This window comes from Branchiostoma lanceolatum, chromosome 10, assembly GCF_035083965.1.
Source record: "Branchiostoma lanceolatum isolate klBraLanc5 chromosome 10, klBraLanc5.hap2, whole genome shotgun sequence".
NCBI classification, from domain to species: domain Eukaryota; kingdom Metazoa; phylum Chordata; class Leptocardii; order Amphioxiformes; family Branchiostomatidae; genus Branchiostoma; species Branchiostoma lanceolatum.
Window position 1 is genome coordinate 4235807 of NC_089731.1, and position 20843 is coordinate 4256649.

The 20843-nt window shown below is 41.1% G+C and overlaps 1 protein-coding gene across 1 annotated transcript; it reads right to left on the reverse strand.

Moving 5' to 3' along the window:
* Positions 1-1154: 1154 nt before the first annotated feature.
* On the reverse strand, positions 1155-20803 carry LOC136443870 (zinc finger CW-type PWWP domain protein 1-like). Its single transcript, XM_066441241.1, has 10 exons — positions 20796-20803; positions 20192-20403; positions 18533-18647; positions 17949-18094; positions 16892-17006; positions 16472-16541; positions 4775-4966; positions 4177-4267; positions 3371-3553; positions 1155-3149 (listed from the first exon to the last, which is right to left on the reverse strand). The coding sequence occupies exons 1-10, from the start codon at positions 20801-20803 to the stop codon at positions 1972-1974; spliced, it is 2310 nt and encodes a 769-aa protein (XP_066297338.1). The 3' UTR covers positions 1155-1971.
* Positions 20804-20843: the final 40 nt, after the last annotated feature.

Sequence of the window (20843 nt, forward strand, 5' to 3'; positions counted from 1 at the left end):
GGCACTTTGGAAGTGATTGAATCCGCCCGCGATTTAACGTTTAGAGAAAAGTAGCAGAAATTATTTTTTGCTAAACGTTTCGTAAAACTGAAAACGTCTTTTGGAAGCTGACACCTTCCACCATCTCACTGGCGAGTTTGTTTGGTCAGATGTAGTCGTTAACGCAAGTTAGAAAGCGATTTGTCGGGTCATGGCTGATACGAATCTGAGTTTCAATGCGATTCACGTGGTTTGATTGGTAGGGGTGAACAAAGGATAGGGCAGGTTTTTGTTAGGGTCGGTCGGATAACCGGAAACACAACATTTTTTCCAAAGCCTAAACAAATTGATCATTTTGTAATCCACTTAAGGCTTGTTTCAGAATGAAAGATACCAGGAAAAGCATTATGCTGCAGCTGCTTTATGAAGTCTTTAATGTATATAATGTGATGTAAAGATTTCTTTTTCAGACCAAAAATGACCATTGAGAGAAACTTTCAAATAACCATGGAACTTAACTGTGAACAAAATTTCATACACACCATAATTGTCACAAAGTTTTCGTATACACAGCACAAACCTGTAAAAATGCTATGGAATTATCTTTTTTTTACTTTCGCTTTTGTGAAATTTTGCGCAAAGAGCTTTCAGGAAATATGAATATCATTCAACTGTACAGTACAATATCGCAGAGTACACAATAGAATGGACTAGTCATGAGAGATTAACTTTGCATAAGATATCAGATTCAAACTGTCTTACTAAGACAACACATTCATAGACATACTAGTATGTTTAAAAGGAACACATTGATTGAAACATCTTTTTACGCTTAACAAGGCTCTAGAAAATGTGAACCAACTTTGCCACAAATTGTCTGACTATTTGCAATCTAACAGAGCAATGTTAACAATCAACTATTTTACAGAACTCAATCTTCCATGCAGTCTTGCAAAGTTAATATTTAGTTTGTAACTATACACAGTTTCTCAAATAACTAAACCAGCAACTAGAAGTTGTTCTTTTCTAATGGCACTGGGTAATCTTAAACAGACAACATGTGAAACAAGTCAACAAATTCAATTTGATCTTAGAACTAGGCATATGATAAACTGGCTGAACAGTAAATGTCTTTACACATGGCACTGTACACCAATTGATCTAATCAAACATCTTATCATTCCATTTCAAACGGTCGTGAGCTGTCGCCGAATGAGTCTTCAGCACCATGGGCAGGAATGCAGCTTGCATCATGGCAGTCAATTATTCGACTATTTTACAGAACGAAATGTGCTATATGCATCCTTGCAAAGTTTATAGCTTGTAAATACACAATGTACAATGTAGGTTCTCAAAAAGTTTAACAAGCAACTAGAAGTTGTTCTTTCTAATGATAATGGGCAATCTTAAACTTTAAACAGACAATATGTGAAGGCATAAACAGACAGGAAGGCAGGTTGCATCAGGGCAGTCAATTATTCAACTATGTTACAGAACTAAATAGGCAGCCTTGCAAAGTTCTAGTAAATACACAATGTACAATGTAGGTTCTCAAATAATTTAACAAGCAACTTGAAGTTGTTCTCTTCATAATGTCAGTGGTCAATCTTAAACAGACAACATGTGAAACAACTTAACATTTTCAAATTGATTCTAGAAGTATAAACTGACTGACCAGAAGGTGTCTACTATTGTGCTCTAATTGATCAAATCAAACAGCTTATTCCTCCATGTCAAACGGTTGTGAATCATCGCTGAATGGGTCTTCAGCACCATGGACAGGAAGGCAGCTTGCATAATGGATACTCTAAAAGATCCAATTAAACAACTTATTCTTCCATGGAACTGCAGTGTTTTTTTGTTGTTGGAATGTTTGGGAGGTACATGTCACAACTCAAGCAGAGTTTAATAGATTTTCATTGTTTTTGACATTTAGGTACTTTAGGTGAACAGCAGGTGTCAGTACATATGGCACTGTACTGTAATTGATCCTTATTCTTCCATGTCAAACAGTTGGGAATTGTCGCTGAATTGGCCTTCAGCACCAAGGACAGGAAGGCAGCTTGCATCATGGCAGTCAAAATCCATCAGCGGGCTTCCTGGTACGTTGCTGTCTTCCAGGTTTTCCTCAAAGTCCATGGCAGGGCTGGAAGGAACACAGCTGTCCAATACAGCTGGAACATCTTCTGGCAGGTTCATCCCTGGACTTGAAGGGCAGACATTGTCATCAGTAGCTGGATCTTTCAGATCCATCCCTGGACTTGATGGACAGACACTGTCATCAGCAGTTGGACCTGCCATGTCCATTCCTGGACTTGCTGGACAGACACTGTCATCAGTAACTGGATCTGGTATATCCATCCCTGGACTTGAAGGACAGACACCCTCAGCTGTGGCTGGATCTGGCAGGTCCATTGAAGGACTGGTTGGGGCACTGAGAAAGTCATCAGCAACATCATCTGCATTGGACGCTTCAAGAACACTGGGTGGCATGTCATCACTCTTACTACCATGAGCTTTGAGATCTTTGTTTGTCTTGTCTTCAGCTTTCTTTGTTGTCTCAGAGGGATGCTTGTTGTCAGTGTTTGGTTGCTTGCTACAGCATTCTTCCTGTGAATCCATTTCCATGGTGAAGACTTCAATGTCAAAGGGGATTGGGGAAGGGGGCTTAGTTGGCATGTTGTCTGTTTTATCTTTGGAAACAGGAATAGCTGGTGTTGTCTTTTTTTGCTTTGGTGGCTTGAAGCTGGGCTTCTTTGGTTTGGGACCAGATGCTGATTGCTTGCCCTTTGTCTTGGGTTTTGTCTCATTTTCGCTGTTCATTGTAACCTCTTTATCATTGTCACTGATATTGTTCTTCTTCTGAGATGCCACAGGTTTAGATTTCTTCATCTTTGGCTTGAAAGCAGGAGCTTTCTTGGGTCCTCCTGCTTCTTTGGAGCCTTCCTTTTCTTTTGAGAAGATTTTGCCTTTCTTGCCATCTTCTTCTGACAAAGCAGTCTTCTTTTTCTTTTTTGGAGCTTCAATATCGTTTGATTTCTTCCCTTTTCTTTTGATGGCTGTTTTTGGTTCTTTAGGCATTTCCTTCTCTTCCTTAATGACAGGTGGTTGATGGGAAATCTTCATGACCTTGCCCGGGGAGTATTCAAACTCTTCATCACTGTTGTCATCTGCAGGAAAAAGTGAGAAAGTGTACAAGACGTTGTTTTCTTGACAAACATCTCATATAGTACTCAGTAAATAATATTCTTATGTACATAAAACAGTGGACTACTACTACTACTACATGAAACTGACTGATGTAATTTACACTGTATAAAGCTCCTTTTACCAGTTGGATACAGTCTTTGCCACTGTTAGATCTGCTTGGAGATTACAAGCTAAGACCTACCACTCTCTCTTTCTTCTTTCTTCTGCACTGAACTGAGGAAAGACTCTGCATTCCCCAACACCTTCTCTGCCTGTTCCATCAGGTCCTCCACACTCCCACTGTCTGACACGTCACCAGGTGGTGTGGGCTGGGCTTCTACCAGTGCTAGTGGGGAACTTTTCCTTGCTATTTTTGCAAGGGGTTCTGCAAGAAAAGATAAACAAAAAATGAAAGTTCTGCTTCAGTACCAGGGGGCCCAAAATCAACCTTGACCCTAGTCTTCCCAAGACCTACCCACATATTAAATGTCATCGTATTCCATCCAAAGGTTCTTGAGTTATGCTGACTACAATATCCGGAAACAGAAACAAACAAACAAACAAACAGACAGACAGACACATACACAGACATACCATTTTCATGGAGATAAAAATCAATTATAGCAAATGGAAAGTACTGTAAATTAGAGCCATATTACGGAGTTCACTGTTGGAACATTGTTTGATTCCCACTAAGGTTCCATGTAATGTTGCCAATAGAATACACCACAAAAGTTAGACGAGACATCTTAGGTAAGATTCCTTTCAGCTATGACATATCTAACTTCATCATTTGGTATCTAACTTTTAACTTTTTAGTTTTGGCATTCAAGGCAATGACTATGTTGTGATTTGCAATTGCTTTTTCACTGCTTTCATAACAAAATGATCTGGGAAACAGTCAACAGTGCTGAATAGTACATAATCTGTTAATTTTTCCTTCCCCACACTCGGGGGAAAATGGAAAGATATATTATAGACAGTAAAGATTGACGGAAAACTTCAAACCTTTGTCATCTTCATCTTCATCACAGCTGACTTCTGGTCTTCCCCAGTGTCCTTGGAACCGCTGGCCAAATCCAAAGGTTTGCAGTCTCTTCTACAGAAGACATAGTCAGGTACAATGTTAAAAGGGGAGCATTCAACAGACAATGCAAGGCACTGCATTATCTTAAAGGTGTGAAAATTGTATAAAAAAAGCTATTAGGGCAGCAAGGATCAAGAAGACATGTCTGTATGTATGTATCATCACAGCATTGGGGAAACTAAACATTCAGCTTATTGGACATTGCATCATGAACCAGTAATTAGAGATTGGCTTTTGCCTTGGATACAGAATAGATTCAATTTGTTCTGTGTTTATGATTTTGAGCAATCTGACAGCGTATGTGCATTTTAAATCATTCATATACAAGTTTCTTTGTACATGTAATGTACTTAGAATGTTGTTATAGCTTGTTATGCTGTCCATGTCAAATTCCAATGTTGTCTTGATTTGTCAGCTGGGCTAGTTCTTTGTAATAGCAACATGCTAGTTGGGCAGCCCCGGCAGTGTGTGCTGAACAGCCAAACCAATGAATAAAGTTTAAATGTGTGATTTCGATACCTTTATGGACAACACAACGGCCTGTCGTGCCATTGTCCACGCGCCCTGCACACGCTTCCGGTAGTTCTTGCCATCCACGACCAACGACCCCAGGTGATCAACGTCATTCTGTCGGCTAAACGGGCGCACTTTTCCATCCGGGATCCAGGCGCGGGACACCGTCTTTCCGAAAAAGACGACATGGTAGCGTACCTGTTGGTAGCAATGTATCAAATTAGCACTTCGGACCAAAAACAAATTATATAGGACATGTACATACAACTGATCTCGGTTAAAACTATAAAAGCAGTGGTCTGAGATTTGGGGGTGTGACTATAGGTCACAAACAAGATGATACAGTTTTCAGCGGATAACATTTTCAGCGAACTGATGTCTCACAAGTGTGTCTGTACTCCGTCCACACTGACCAGTGCCCGCAAAGTGCCCTTTAAGGGATTACTCTTACCACATCAATCTGTGTCCTTGGTTCTTGCCTTCTTGCCTGTTTTAGAGCAAATGTCTAAAAATCACTCCCTTATAAAACTGTGTGCACTCACAGAGGCATAAGTTTCATTTCTTTTCCTTCTTTTTATCACAATCCAATTTAAAAAAAATATCTATCTGCAAATGAATTAAACTCATCTCCATAAAATCATCATGGCAATTAGCACATATACAAATGTAGGTCACAATGTTTTGAACTGTGTAAATTAATATATACATAAATGTAGAAACTCTGCAATTGTTACACCAGGTCCTTAATCATTTTTGGATTGAATGTTTTGAATGTGACTAGTACCTCAGCAAAATTTTTATATGATAAGCCTTTTGGCTGCCAGGCCAGGAGGCATTGTGTTGTTGTTTCAGCACCTTGGAGGAAGCTAAAATGTACCAATATTGTGTGTGAAAGTTGAGGGCACTTTTTTACAAGAAAATTCAATTTCACACTGTCTTTGTTTTGCCAGAAAAATACAGGCTAGCAAGACCATTAAACTGCATTCTGGAACAAACTCTGAAGCCTGGGGGGCACTTCCTCCATTGGGTAGAGAGAAATAATGAGACTAGGAGAGACCACCAGAGGAGAGAACTAATGAAACTTTTCAATCTCCGACAGTCGACCCAGATTGCTATTTTTAATCCCCTGAAGACGTCAGGATGTTTCGTAGAATGACTATTGGGTTCTTGCAAAGATTTATAATTCAACAGACTTCCAGGAAATTTGTCTGCTCAACAACCCTCCTGTCGAGGACTGAATCATGAACCCACCTGTCTTCCTTTCAGTATTCAATGTATCATTGACATATACACTGCACACAGTACATGTAGCCTACACAAGTTAATTCTAGCTCCAGATTTACGTCAGTCTAGAAAGGGGAATCACACATTATACATACATGTAGACAATGATTTTGAAGCAGCGCCACATACTTAATGTGTTTTAGTTAGTTTGGCACACCGCGGGGTTGTGACGTATGTTTGTCCACCATCATGGCTCCGTAAGAGTTTGATGTTCTAATAAACGCCCAGCACCAGTGTTATGCACCATACTGCCTGTCTAGAGTTGTCAGTCGTGTTATATTTAAGCAGATTGAAGCCACATATATAAAATAAAAAATTATAGATCTCCACTGATATATGCTCATCTTTCAAACAATGGTGGTGGGAATCCTTTACCGTGCTCAGAGAATATTTCCTCTAATACGGGACCAAAAGCTTAACCTCCTTTGACCTCTGAAGAACAATCTGATCTCTGCATGACTACTGCAGCACCTTCAAGTGATAAACGCCAGCAAGTCGGTCAGAGAGAACTAATGACACTTTTCAATCTCCATCAGTCGTCCCAGACTGGTATTTGAAGATGTCAGGACGTTCCATAGAATATGTCATTGAAGGGTTGGAAACGTTTAAAATTCAACAGACTTTCAAGAAATTTGTCTGCTGAATGACCTTCAGTCTCCTTGGCTGGACTGAATCACGTATGCACCCCTCTTTCTTTCAATATTCAATGTATCATTGCACACATGTAGCCTAAAAAATTTCTTCTAGCTTCAAAATAAAGTCAGTCTAGAAAGAGTCATCACACATATACTCACTGACAGGTAGATTTCGAAGCAGAATGCTAACAACATTAAAAGGCAAAATACTTCTTTGATAGATCCCCCCTTTTGTTTTAAATAAGGGGGATCCATGTAGGGAGAAGCTAAAGTGATATGCGGAAGTTTTTTGTACCATGTCATATGGAAATACCAAGAAAATACATTGGTGTGGCCTAAGGCTACAATGTCCCAAATTCAAATTTGGCTATCAAAAGTACAACAGATCGGAATAGTGGCAGGGTTGGACCAGTCCATTGGCCCGATTGCCCGGGGCAAGTGACCAGGCCAGTGTGATTTTTCAAAAGGTGGGTACAATTTTTTTTTTTTTCATGAAAAAACATAAGGATTTCCTTGCTGCAAGTAAAAGAACATAGAAATAGTGGTCATTTAAAAATGTTGGGCTGGTGAAAAGTTGGTTCGGGCCAGTAGATTTTTTTACGTTGAATCTTTAAAACCTTGTTCAACACTAGGTGGTGGTACTAGAATGGTGGTGCTCTGAGAGACAACCTGACCTTTGATTACTTCCGCAGTCCCTTCAAGTAAGTCAGGGATTTCAAGATTCAATTTTGAGATTCAATCGAGAACCACCATGTGGGCGAGAAGTGGGAACAATAACCTGTCTTGCCACAGGCACACAAGACATGTCATCTATGTCATCAGGATGCCCTGTCCTCTCATCCATAGGGAAACACACGTGCACAACGATGATTATTCAGGTAGCTCTGTTGAAAGAGATTCACCGTATGGTATACAGATCAGTCGTCAAGATGCTGCCAAGCCAGGCAATGCTCTTCTTGCTTCTGGTGTCTCTTGTGGACAAAGCTGCTTCACAGTGCCCCAACAGCTGTCATCCCAACAATCCTAGACTTGTGCATGGTGTGGTGTTTGTCTGTCACTGTCCAGATGACCATGGGAAGGAGAATCCCTGCAGCTGGATTGGACATGGAGGGACTGTGCACAGCTTCGAGATATGTCTTGACGCCATACCCACTGGCTTCTACAAAGAAACTCGAGTAATTTACATCGAGCATCTCCGCTCCTCTACGCTCGTAGAGCGGTCTTTCCCAAACATCTCAAGCCTTCAACATCTAAAGATCCAAATGTCTAACATTTCCACAATCCAGCCTGGGGCTTTCATTGGCCTACCACTGTTAGAGAGGCTCTACCTTGATGACAACAGACTCTCCAGTTTGGGTAAGTTGAAAAGGGTTCTACAAAAGTTAATGCAGTTTTCTGTCCTCGAGCATTATTGCCAATAGTGGTAAAAGGATTTTGTCTGATACTTATTAGGAAGACAACACTCTTACAACTGAGTCTGACAAAATTAATGTTTTTCACATGTCTCTAAGGAATAGCCAACATTAATTTCAAGGTTTGCTTGGTTAATCTTTTTTTCTGACCTAATTACACAAACCTTTTCTATACTGTTTCTGTTTTTTATGTTCTCAACATACTATGGTCATGATTTTTAGGTGTCAGATACTATGAGATAGCTTTTGGGCTTGGGAAGAAGTGGCATAGTACATGTTGGTTTGGTCCTCAATTGTACCTTTTTTCTAGAACTGCAGCCATGTTTTGGGGAGACTTTTGAAGATAGCTCTAGAAGGGATAACTGGTAATTTGGCATGCAGATAGACTAAGTGAAATAAATTATCATTAGATGCTCATTATGTTAATTAGGACTTAATTTGCATGATGAATGAGGAAACTTTATAATTCCACCGTTACACGACAGGACTTTAATATACGATCATACTCATCACATAATAAATAACTTTGGAGAGTAGAACATAAATTGATAATAGTCATCAAGGTGCAAAGTAGGACCTAATTTGCATTATGAACATTATGCATATATAATAAGTTTCCATAATGCTTACTATAAGAATTTTTTTAAATTTAAATAATACCGAGCCTTGATTCAGGCCAAGCCACAGACGAATCTGCAAGCTGAAATGTAAAACAAACAAAAAACTTGACTAATTTATTAGTACACAATGACACTCAAGCCAAGCCACAGACAAATCTGAAGGGCTGATATGTAGAATGGACAAAAAAAAAACCCTCCAGTAATTCAATGGTACAACAGTGATCGTCGATTCAGGCCAAGGCCAAGGCCCAGTCAAATCTGCAGGGTGAAATGTAGAATGAAAAAAAAAAGTTTTAGATTACTAATTTATAGGTACACAGCGAACCTTAATTCACGCCAAACTGCAGACAAATCAGGCAGGCTGAAATTTAGAATGAAAAAAACTCTACTAGATCATCAGTACACAGTGAATCTAAATTCACGCCAAACCACAGACATATCAGGCAGGCTGACATATAAATTAGAGTGAAAAAAAAAAGACTAATTTTTTAGTACACAGTCTCAACTCAAGCCAAGCCACAGAAAAATATGCAGGGCTAAAATGTAAAAAAAATAATAATACTAGCAAATCAACTAAGAATAAGAATGCACCCCTTCTTTGAATATTTCGAACTGGATGAATTAAAAGTTATGGTATTTCTTCTCTTTTGCTTGGGTAATTTTGCTTAAATCAAAGACTTCTACATAATGTCCTTGACTATATTCATGATAATGCTCTGGTTTTCTATTGTGTCTCAGCAAGCTTGTGAATAACCTGCTATATGATAGTGTTTACAAAGTAAAAAAAAATTCAAATTCGGGGCTGTAGCGGATGTACAATTTGTTCATAGAAGAGATGTTGTACGTGAAAAAAATATGCATAGTTTTGCATCCTTCCAAGAACTGACCTTGCTCTATTGCGTGGATAAGGGCATATGTGATTTTCCCACTGTCTTCTGTGAGATAATTGCTGCCGCAAAATGTATTGTTTACATTAACCTTCTCCCTGCTGCCTAGTGGATATTGGGTACCAAACGGCTACTTTAGAGTGCTAATATAACAGTTATGCAGTTTGTTGAAAAGGAACCCATTTTTTGGGTTCCGTTAATGGAGCAATAATAGCACCAGTTTCAGCACCAGGGACAGCAGACCATCTTTTGGATTTTTAAAAGTTTAAAAAGTGCATGTACTTTACTTTAATCGAGAAATGATGGTACATGTACATAGGTGTGGTAAATGATGAGGTGAAGTTGAACATCGTTTTGTCATGGTTTACGCAAATCAGGGTGCATAACAAGTGAGGAAATGACTGTTGGCAAGTCTAGTTGAACTTCTTTTTTGTTTACTCCCAGGACCTGATGCTTTTCTTGGGCTTGACAGATTAAAACAGTTGTTCCTAACCAGGAACATGATTTCAGCCATATCGAAGCACGCCTTCTGTGGCCTCCCTTTCCTCACCACACTGCAATTGTCCCAGAACCACCTGACTTCTCTGCCCATCGACGCACTTCTGCAGCCTAAAGCATTGATACTGGCCAATCTGACACAAAATGCCATCACTACCGTCTACAGCAATGTTCTGCTTCTCAAACAACACAAGGGTTTGAAACTTGTGATGCAAGAAAACAAGATGAAATGCGACCGGAATCTTATGTGGTTCATCTGCAACCTACCGACCCTAGACCAGATTCACGATCGATTCTTCCTGAAGTGTGCTTCTCCTGAGGATCTCTATGGAACTCTCCTCAGCAGTATGACCAGCAACCCGGTTGCCTGCCAGACCAGTATGGACAGCCCACGACAAACAAACAACAAATCATCCAAGCCAACTGCTACTGCAAATGGATTCAACGAAGTATCTACTGCTACTGCAAAGACTCAAGTAGTAGATCTTCAAACTGCCACCACACGTTTGTCCAACGAGACCAGTTTCACTGAGGACTACACAAATGAAATGATGTCAGTCTCTCATCATACCACTGTCACTAAGATGAACTATATCATCATGCTTGGGGGAGTCCAGATCATCAAAGCAGATGGCAGTAGCATGCAAATTTTGAGCATTGCTGTTGTTGCGCCGATGCTTTTGTTGTTGGCACTAGCAGCTGCCTTCTTCATCTACAAAAGTTGTCATGGTACAGGTTTAGACCGTCATGGCATACCAATTGGATCAGATGACGAAGAATCAGCAGAAAACCCCAAAGTTGAGCCATATGCAGTGATCTATGCTGACATGGCTGAACTACAAGAAGCCAACTCAACCACAGGGAGACAGCCCATCCCTACATGTGACCAGACATCAGAAGACATCCAGCCATATGCAGTGAGCGAAGGCTCGAGACCACAGCTTCAGCCTCATGCAGTGACCTCCTGCAGTGACGATTCTAGGCAGAACACAAGCTACAAAATAGAGCCGTACGCAACAGGCTACCCTGACCTCCCACAAGCTGCAGAAATCCACGCCAAGGTAGATCTTGCGCAACTGGAAAACAGCACTGACCAACCGGCTCCAGACATCAACCAACCAGTCATCCACACTAAAGACTCTGACCAGTCACTGCCAAAGAATGCCCCCATACAGCCAAAATGTGAGGACGAAGAAGCCAAAGACGGCAACCAACCAAGTGTCGGGACAACAAACCAGAGCCCACAGCTTCAGCCTCATCCAGTGACCTTCAGCCATGATGACCAACAGGAACCTGCCATCAAACAACCACTCACTCAATCACACACACAATCACTTACAGGCGATGTCGACCAACACCCAACAATTGAGAATGAGGAAGCAGAAAAAGGCAATCTGTCAACGAGAGATGGCAAGGGTCCTTACGGAATGGAAGACGAAAATGAGATTCCAAGCAAACATGGGATGCTGTACAAGAGTGGCTCACAGCCCAATGGTTTGGAAGAGCACGGCACATCTCATGTCCTGTACAACCAAGCTCATGGACAGCCTGAGAGTAAGGACAGCACATCTCATGTCCTGTACAACCCAGCTCACCAACAGCCTGAGAGTGAGGACAGCACACCTCATGTCCTGTACAACCCAGCTCATGGACAGCACAAGAGTGAGGACAGCACATCTCATGTCCTGTACAACCCAGCTCATGGACAGCCTGAGAGTGAGGACAGCACATCTCATGTCCTGTACAACCCAGCTCATGGACAGCCTGAGAGTAAGGACAGCACATCTCATGTCCTGTACAACCCAGCTCATGGACAGCCTGAGAGTGAGGACAGCACATCTCATGTACTGTACAACCCAGCTCATTGACAGCACGAGAGTAAGGACAGAACATCTCATGTCCAATACAACCCAGCTCATGGACAGCCTGAGAGTGAGGACAGCACATCTCATGTACTGTACAACCCAGCTCATGGACAGCCCAAATGTCCAACAAGCAAACCCACAGTGCTGTATGGAGAAGACCTGATGGACACTGCACCTGCCCATGAGCAGCTGGCGACATTGTCAAGTCTGGGTTGTTAGGAGACAAATTTGTAAGGATTTTGAACAAATTGAAGATCTCTTAATATACAATCATATAAAGGTTTGGACTTGAGTCCCTTTCTACATGTGAATTAATGATACTTTTAATTTTAAGACTTAAAATTTGATATCATCAAAATGACTTTCATGATGCAACCTTTCCAAATATATCTGTTCAAAAAGTCAGTTTTAATTTTTAACCAGAGGGCATGCAGAGAATAAGTGCTCAATGAGTCATTTCTCACTATACAAAGCAGTTTCAACAGAAGTCAACTGCAAGATTCAAATTTCAAATGCGCAGAAAACAAGCTAACTTCCAGCAGGAGAACAGGTTTTTTATATTGCCTGATGCAGAAAAACAACTACCACAAAACAACAGTTTTTTCTAGCTATATCTGCCTGAGGGGGTCAAGCCAGTGCTCTGAGATTAAACTGGCCACAAATATCCTGAACTGCCCAAGGCAGAATAAAATCAACCTCTCCCTAGACTTATTTCCTGACAATATGTGGCACTTCTGATCAGCAACCCCACGTCACTTAATTACCAGTATTCATTAAAAAGGAAACATATAGAAACATGTATCTAGGCAATCAGGAAACTGTGCAAATTTTGTAATGACATGATGAAACATACAAACAGGCAATTGCATCAGACTCATTCATTGGAAAATACACATTTCATATTCAGCAGGCGACTGTATGCAGGTGAAGCACATTCAACTGTCAAAATGTTGCAAAGCAGAGCAGTGGTCTTTCTACTGCTGATGTCAAAACATCTACTGTTGGTCCCTGTAGCAGCTCAACAGTGCCCAGACCGCTGTCATGTTTGTTCAAATTTCTTATCATGTAGATGTCCAAATGAAAGTGGTACAGAGTCACCCTGCAGCTGGGTTGGACATGGAGGAACCATATACAATCTTCCTGTGTGCCTTGCCTCCATACCAACTGGCTTCAACAAAGAACTTCTAGCACTCTACATCAAGCATCTCCGCTCTTCTACACTCCACGAACAGTCTTTCGCAAGCTTTGGACTTTCACGGCTTTCTTCCCTGAATATTTACAGGTCAAACGTTTCCACGATACAGCCAGGGGCTTTCCAAGGCTTACCACTGGTCAAAGCGCTCTACCTTGTCGACAATCGAATCTCCAGTATAGGTAAGTTGATATCAATTTCGACACTTATCACCAATGAATATTGAATTTGTAAAGCTGTATTCTTTCTTCCGAAAATAATTTCATCAGGTTGGTAGAATATAGGATATTGGTTGATTCTTTTTACACAACCAGGTAATCTCACCTGCTGACGTTTCACGGCTACTTATAGCGGTGAGAAGCAGTACTCCAGTCAGAAGCTCTGAAGAAGGTGTCTGACAGACACCGAAACGTCAGCAGGTGAGATTACCTGGTTGTGTAAAAAGAATCTCCTATATCCTGTATTCTTTCTATTAGTACAGATACCCAATAATTTCCGGGGACACATCAGGTTACCGGTAGTAAAGCATGGAGAGGATTACTGTTGGCCTTGTTTAGACTACATCATAGCATAATTGTACCTCCTGGAATAGAAATTTTATGCTTCAAGATATACATGTACCAACCCATAGCCTGGCACAGAAAGTGAGACAAGAAGTTGCTATGGAATTTCTTCATCAGAGTACTCAGTTTAATTGTTAATGGCTGGTTGTACCTTCATGATCTGCCTTTCCTTTGGACTTTGTTTCTCAGAGTAGAGTCAGATTCATTGTTTATGGCTGGTTGTACGAAGGAGGTTTTTGGTTGTACCTTCATAAACTGTTTTTGTTTTCCCTCAGGAACAGATGCTTTCCTTGGGCTTCAGAGACTGAGATTCTTGTGCCTTGACAAAAACATGATTTCTGTCGTACCGAAGCATGCATTTCGTGGCCTGCCTTTGCTTACCAGACTGTCCCTGTTCAGCAATGAACTGACTTCTTTGCCCCTTGAAGCGCTTCTTGAGCCTAAGGCATTGGCGAATGCAATCCTGACAGCAAATCACATAACCACTATCATGGATAGCGATATCTTGCGCTTGCAGCAAAACCAGCATTTACAGGTTTCAATAGAGGATAACAAGCTGCGATGTGACACGCATCTAACATGCAACCTACCGCAGATGAACCAGATTTCTGATCGCGAGACACTTAAGTGTGCATCACCTGCCGACCTGTATGGACATCTCGTGAAGGATGTCAGCTGCCAGCCTTATCATTACACGACCAGGCCACAAGACAACAGTCAGTATGACAGGACCATTCCCACTGAGGAATACGCAGAGTTGTCATCCACAAATGACATGCCGGCCTCTCACTCTCAGCATACAACAGAGATTGACCATGTCATCATTCTACTTGGGGGAGACCCGATCAGCCACAAGAATAACAGCACCTATATATTGGCCATGATCAGTGCTGTTGTTGTGCCCCTCCTCCTTGTGTGGGCAACAGTAGGTGCCCTCTACATCTACAAAAACAGTTGTGGCACATATCTAGACCATGATGGCCAACCTACTGGAACTGAAAATGAAACCACGTCCCCCGCAGAAAGCCAGCAAATGGAGCCGTATGCAGTGGTCTACCCTACATCTCCAGAAAACACGGCCCCCGCCAGAGAGGCCACCGCTGCTTCTGACCAGACCCCAGATACCATCCAGCCATATGCAGTGGCCTATGTTGATGTGACAGGGAAAGGGAAAAATGGCAAGCTTCCACCATATGCAACCACCCTTATTGATGATGATAATAACCAATCCCCAGACTGCAAGAATACCATTGAGCCATATGCAGGGACCAACGATGAAGACCCAGGACCACAGCTTCAGCCTCATGCAGTGACCCACGATGAAGACCCAGGACCACAGCTTCAGCCATATGCAGTGGCCTATGATGAAGACCCAGGACCACAGCTACAGCCATACGCAGTGGCCTATGATGAAGACCCAGGACCACAGCTTCAACCTCATGCAGTGACCCACGATGAAGACTCAGGGCCACAGCTACAGCCATATGCAGTGGCCTATGATGAAGACCCAGGACCACAGCTTCAGCCTCATGCAGTGACCCACGATGAAGACCCAGGACCACAGCTTCAGCCTCATGCAGTGACCCACGATGAAGACCCAGGACCACGTGCACAGCTTCAGCCATATGCAGTGGCCTATGATGAAGACCCAGGACCACAGCTACAGCCTCATGCAGTGACCCACGATGAAGACCGAGGACCACAGCTTCAGCCATATGCAGTGGCCTATGATGAAGACCCAGGACCACAGCTACAGCCATATGCAGTGGCCTATGATGAAGACCCAGGACCACAGCTTCAGCCTCATGCAGTGACCCATGATAAAGACCCAGGACCACAGCTTCAGCCTCATGCAGTGACCCATGATAAAGACCCAGGACCACAGCTTCAGCCTCATGCAGTGACCCACGATGAAGACCCAGGACCACAGCTTCAGCCATATGCAGTGGCCTATGATGAAGACCCAGGACCACAGCTTCAGCCATATGCAGTGACCCAAAATGAAGACCCAGGACCACAGCTTCAGCCATATGCAGTGGCCTATGATGAAGATCCAGGACCACAGCTACAGCCATATGCAGTGGCCTATGATGAAGATCCAGGACCACAGCTACAGCCTCATGCAGTGACCCACGATAAAGACCCAGGACCACAGCTTCAGCCTCATGCAGTGACCCACGATGAAGACCAGCTTCATCCTCACGCAGTGACCCACGATGAAGATCCAGAACCACAGCTTCAGCCATATGCAGTGACCCACGATGAAGAGCCAGGGTCATAGCTTCAGCCTCATGCAGTGACCCACGATGAAGACCCAGGGTCATAGCTTCAGCCTCATCCAGTGACCCATGATGAAGAGCCAGGGTCATAGCTTCAGCCTCATGCAGTGACCCACGATGAAGAGCCAGGGTCATAGCTTCAGCCTCATGCAGTGACCCACAATGAAGAGCCAGGGTCATAGCTTCAGCCTCATGCAGTGACCCATGATGAAGACCCAGGACCACAGCTTCAGCCTTACGCAGTGACCTGCATTAATCATCAAGAGCAAGATGATAACTACTAGATCCAGCCATATGCATACCGGACACCTGTTCTAAACTGCCTCAATTCTACAGACTGAGGTACATCCAGTAGTACATGTACCATCATTTGCAGGTGACATTTGAACTGTACAAAAACGTATAGCTCACTGACTTCATTTCAATCTTTGGACTTGAAATTAAGTCAGTATGCCAAAGGTTGCTTACAGGTCTCTGCTTGCTATCTGTCTCGTAGTATTCTTGGTCATCTGGGTCCTCTTCCACCATCCCTGGCCACCTGTTGGGCAACAGGACATGTAATTCTTAGCGATTTGTACTGTACTTTAATAACATATATTCCCTAGGTAACAATGTTTCCCTGAGTTCAAAATACTAAATAATATCTACATAAAATGTACCAAAAATCAATAATTCACTTCTAAAGAATAACTGTAACAGTTACACTAAAGACTCTATCAAAACATACCAGCTTACCAAGTTGATCCTGAATCAAATAACTTACAGCGTTTGGAAAACATTCCAACAGGACTCTATAGGCATAATAATTGAAATCTTCTAAATTGATACAAACTATAAAATCTAAAACTTGAATTTAAGTTCAGAATAGTTTGAAGTACTTGTAGATACCATGGGTATCCAGGCATCTTGGCCCAAACCAAAGACCCCTCCACATAACATGTGTCCACAAACTCCAGCTTACTCCAGTCAGCTTCTAGCTTTTCACAACTGTTGTGCTCTTCATCTAAGGACACAAAAATGCAGACATTTTGTTATGGCTCTATCATAAAACTCGTGGACAACTGCAAAAAGGCAGTAAGTATGAAGCAGAAGACCACTGTGAGAAAAGTCATCAGGCTTACGTGATGAGGAAAAAAATGATACACAGACATTTGATATCAGACATACTTAGTACCTAGTGATCTTCAAATATTAGTGATGAAGGAAAAAATGATAAATTATCAGTAGGGACTTATATCACAGATATTTGATATCAGACATACATGTACTTATATACCTACTGATCAAATATTAGTTGATGGTGACAAACCTTTATCAGCCTACATGTTACATTGATTCTGCAGCCCATGAACCTAGTTTAAGTGGAAGTCTGGTGGTAAAAAATTAGCTCTGAATTACTGAAGGTATGAACAAGGTAGCTTCATGGTAAATTGTGAGAATCTGAGCTGAACTAAGCAGCAAGGCTTGTCAATGTTACACTGGACAGGGTGCTTACTTGTGCTAAGATCTAAACTCATCAGCTCACAGATTAACTTTGCAGTATCATCCAGTAGTAAAATAGAAAGTGCCTCAGTAAAAGACTTTGTGCTGTCCTGATAATGGTACACTTTTATAATGATACTAAGGTTAATCCGACTAATGGCTTATGTAGTGCTATTATTAAGTAACCAAAGTGACTTTAATTTGTAAGAACACTAAATATTAACGGACATGTCACATTCATTTTGGGAAACAGGAAGGCACAAATTTATCTTTGGGCCTAAAAATGTTACGTCAGCCTTTAAGTTGGTACTAATTCTTCAGCTTGACTTAAAGTTTGTAATTATTATATGTTTTCTATCGAGTAGCCATAAGACACCCAGCAAAAAATACAAAGGACTGGTATATAGACATTGCGTAGTCTCAAGTTTGAAACTCTGGACTGAGGTTAGCTTAAGGGGCTGACCTGTGTTCATAGAACATGTCCACTTGTCAGGCACAGTGGCAGGATCTGTCACATCGGCCAGGTAGCGCCACTTGTCACACTTGTCTGCCGTGCACTGCACCCAGGTCCCCTGTTCCTCAATCTCACGGGTCAGGAAACGGTTCCTCCTGGTAAAGTAGACAGACATTTGTGAAGTGTGTAGGTTCTATCAGTAACATCTAATTTGACACCATGACACTGACAAAAATTCAGTAAGGGTTAATGTGTTGGAACATTTCAAACTTTTCAAAATTATAATTCATAGGTTGCTATAGTAGATACTGAATAGATGAGTAAACATCATAGATTGAATTTGACCAAATTATGTAAAAGAAAAATGAAGAAAAAAAACGATGATGGAAGAAACCCCAGTGTTAGAATTGTAACTCAGCTTGCCTTCAGGTTAAGTCAGTTACTGACGAAAGACAGCGGATGCTGTCAGAAATGACCATTTCCAGATCTTTAAGATCCAGTTGCTTGTCAAGTGAGTACCTGTTGCCTAAAAATGTGTTAGCTTGAAGATACTGTTGGATAGAGACAAAAATAACAAGGAATGATAGACTAACTTTGACATTCTTTTCTTCTTGGCCTGTTTCTTCGGTTTCGGGGTAGAGGGGATGGTAGGGGATGATGGCTTAGTCTCATCTGTAAATTCATAGATGCTCGTCTTGTCTGGATATGCTGGAAATGTAGAAAAAAAGCATAAACATCTTATTCATTGTTTTCATCAATAATTGCTGTTTCATATAATGCTTCGCTATAGATGTACCTTTCTGAACATGAATATCAAAAACAACTCTATCACTGTGACAATTATTATGTCAAGGATTACAATTATGAGTGTAATTTTGATCTGTTATTGTGAATTAGTCGTAGAAGCATTTGAAATGCTGGACTTGTAAATTAAGAACTATCCCGAGGGCTTCAAATACTTTTGCCTGCAGTATACACCTAACTGGTGCAAGTAAGTTTGAATATTACTTAAACCAGATGAATTTTACTTGCCCCACTCATACTGGAAACATTTCAATTCTTCTTTTTTTTTCATCTCAGTATTTGGTTACCATCAGTAAAACAAACATTGATTCTAAGCCTACAATTACATTGTATTACTCAGTATGGACCAGTGGAGGTTGACATCATAAATACAATGTACCTGTACCGCACTTATTAACCTGTATACGCAGGTGGTATTTTGAGACCTGATCATATACTAATATTTCAATTATGACTGTTTCTTATACATATATAAACCTATAGAATGATGCACAACTGTACTGAAAGTGAGGATCAGAAAATATTGTTATATGTATCTAAATTATCTTAAGTTTATCATTTCAGTCATAGATTCCCTTTTCTGAACATGCTGCAAAGGAAGAAAAAAATTTAATGATGATTATTGAAATCTGTACGATAATGAATTTTGACTCGTATGTACATTTAAGCACACTTCATGGCAAATGAAATTGTAAGAAAATTACTCATGGGAGAAAAACAATATAAAAGACACGCCCCCTCCAGGGATCTCCCCAGAAATATGTAGCAGGATGGGGGGAGGGTGACGGGCACAGGATACGTGTTGCGAGGGGGGGAGGTCTGGAGGAGGCGCACAACTCTCAAAAGGAGAGCGGATGTTGCCTTTTGCCTTTTTCAGACATAATGGAAGTTATTTTCTGCAACTTCAGCTTTACACCTGAAATTTCTAGTTCTGAGCAAAATTGCAGGCTTTGCTGGGTAAAAATTGGAAAAAATATCCTAACTTTGAAAATCAACAAGATGGAGCTGGGATTAGAACAGGATGGAGGAGCGCCACTGTACCATTCTTTAGGGAGATCCCTGCCCTCCACACGTGTACATCAGTGCACAGGGCTTTAATTAAAAAGGAAATTGACAAGGATTTTATGAATAATATACAAAATTTTGCAAATTGAGCAAAAAGATCTTTCCTTGCAGTTGTGGATTTGTATATCTGTATACGTACTTGAATTTTCAAAAGGAATTTCTGTCCATCAAAATGGAGATAATTTCACCAACATTGATATTGTCTAATTTTGTCCATGTATAATTTTATTTATATAAATGAAAAGATTGTTACTTTCAAAAACTGAGTTGTGAATGTGAGCAGTCACTTTGGTTTTACTTGTGACAATAAATCAGACATCATTATTAGTTTCACCATATCCCGTTTCATGTGTTGTTTATCATAAGATATTACATGTACATACAGGCAGTCTTCAGTTGATTCTTCTTCTTTGTTGTCTTGCTCTTCCCAGAGTTCTCATGATCAGTACTCTTTGCTGCAATGTCAGAATACACCAGCTGCTTTGGGTGAAGCTTCTTCTTCTTGCTTCTCGGCTTGGTAGGTTTCTGGGGCGTGTGGCATTTGGGGATGTTGTGTTCTGACGTGGCAGGTGTTTTGTCAGGAAAGCCCTCCCCACTGCAAAAGGTAGTACAATGTATTTAGATTGTACACCAATGTAAATAATTGACAATTCAGGGCTTGGAATTCGTTTTTTGGGAATAGGTGCATGGGTGCACCTTATCTAACCTGACTTTGATATCTTTTTAAAAAGTATTGCAACAAAAGTTTTATTCCTTTTTCTGACACTAAAATGTCAGAATATGCTGTATGCTTGAGTGTACAATAGTATTGTTACAAATGAAACCCTTTAGAAGCAAATATCTAGCTGTGCCAGTGCAGCCACAGTCATTTACAATTAGGCGCACAGCTTATTTGGAGGTCTGCAATTTGTTCTGACTTTACATACTGCTGGTAAAACTTGTATGCTATGTAGATTCAAGCTTTAGAAATCCACATCCTACTGTTACACAGGCATGTGTGATAATATATACATGTAACTTTCTAACATCTGAATT

Coding starts and splice junctions, on each gene's coding strand:
- LOC136443870 (XM_066441241.1), bottom strand. Junction 4,967..16,471: donor CAGATAGCAAGCAGAGACCT/GTAAGCAACCTT, acceptor TGCTACCAACAG/GTACGCTACCATGTCGTCTT. Junction 3,554..4,176: donor TGAAGATGAAGATGACAAAG/GTTTGAAGTTTT, acceptor CTTTTCTTGCAG/AACCCCTTGCAAAAATAGCA.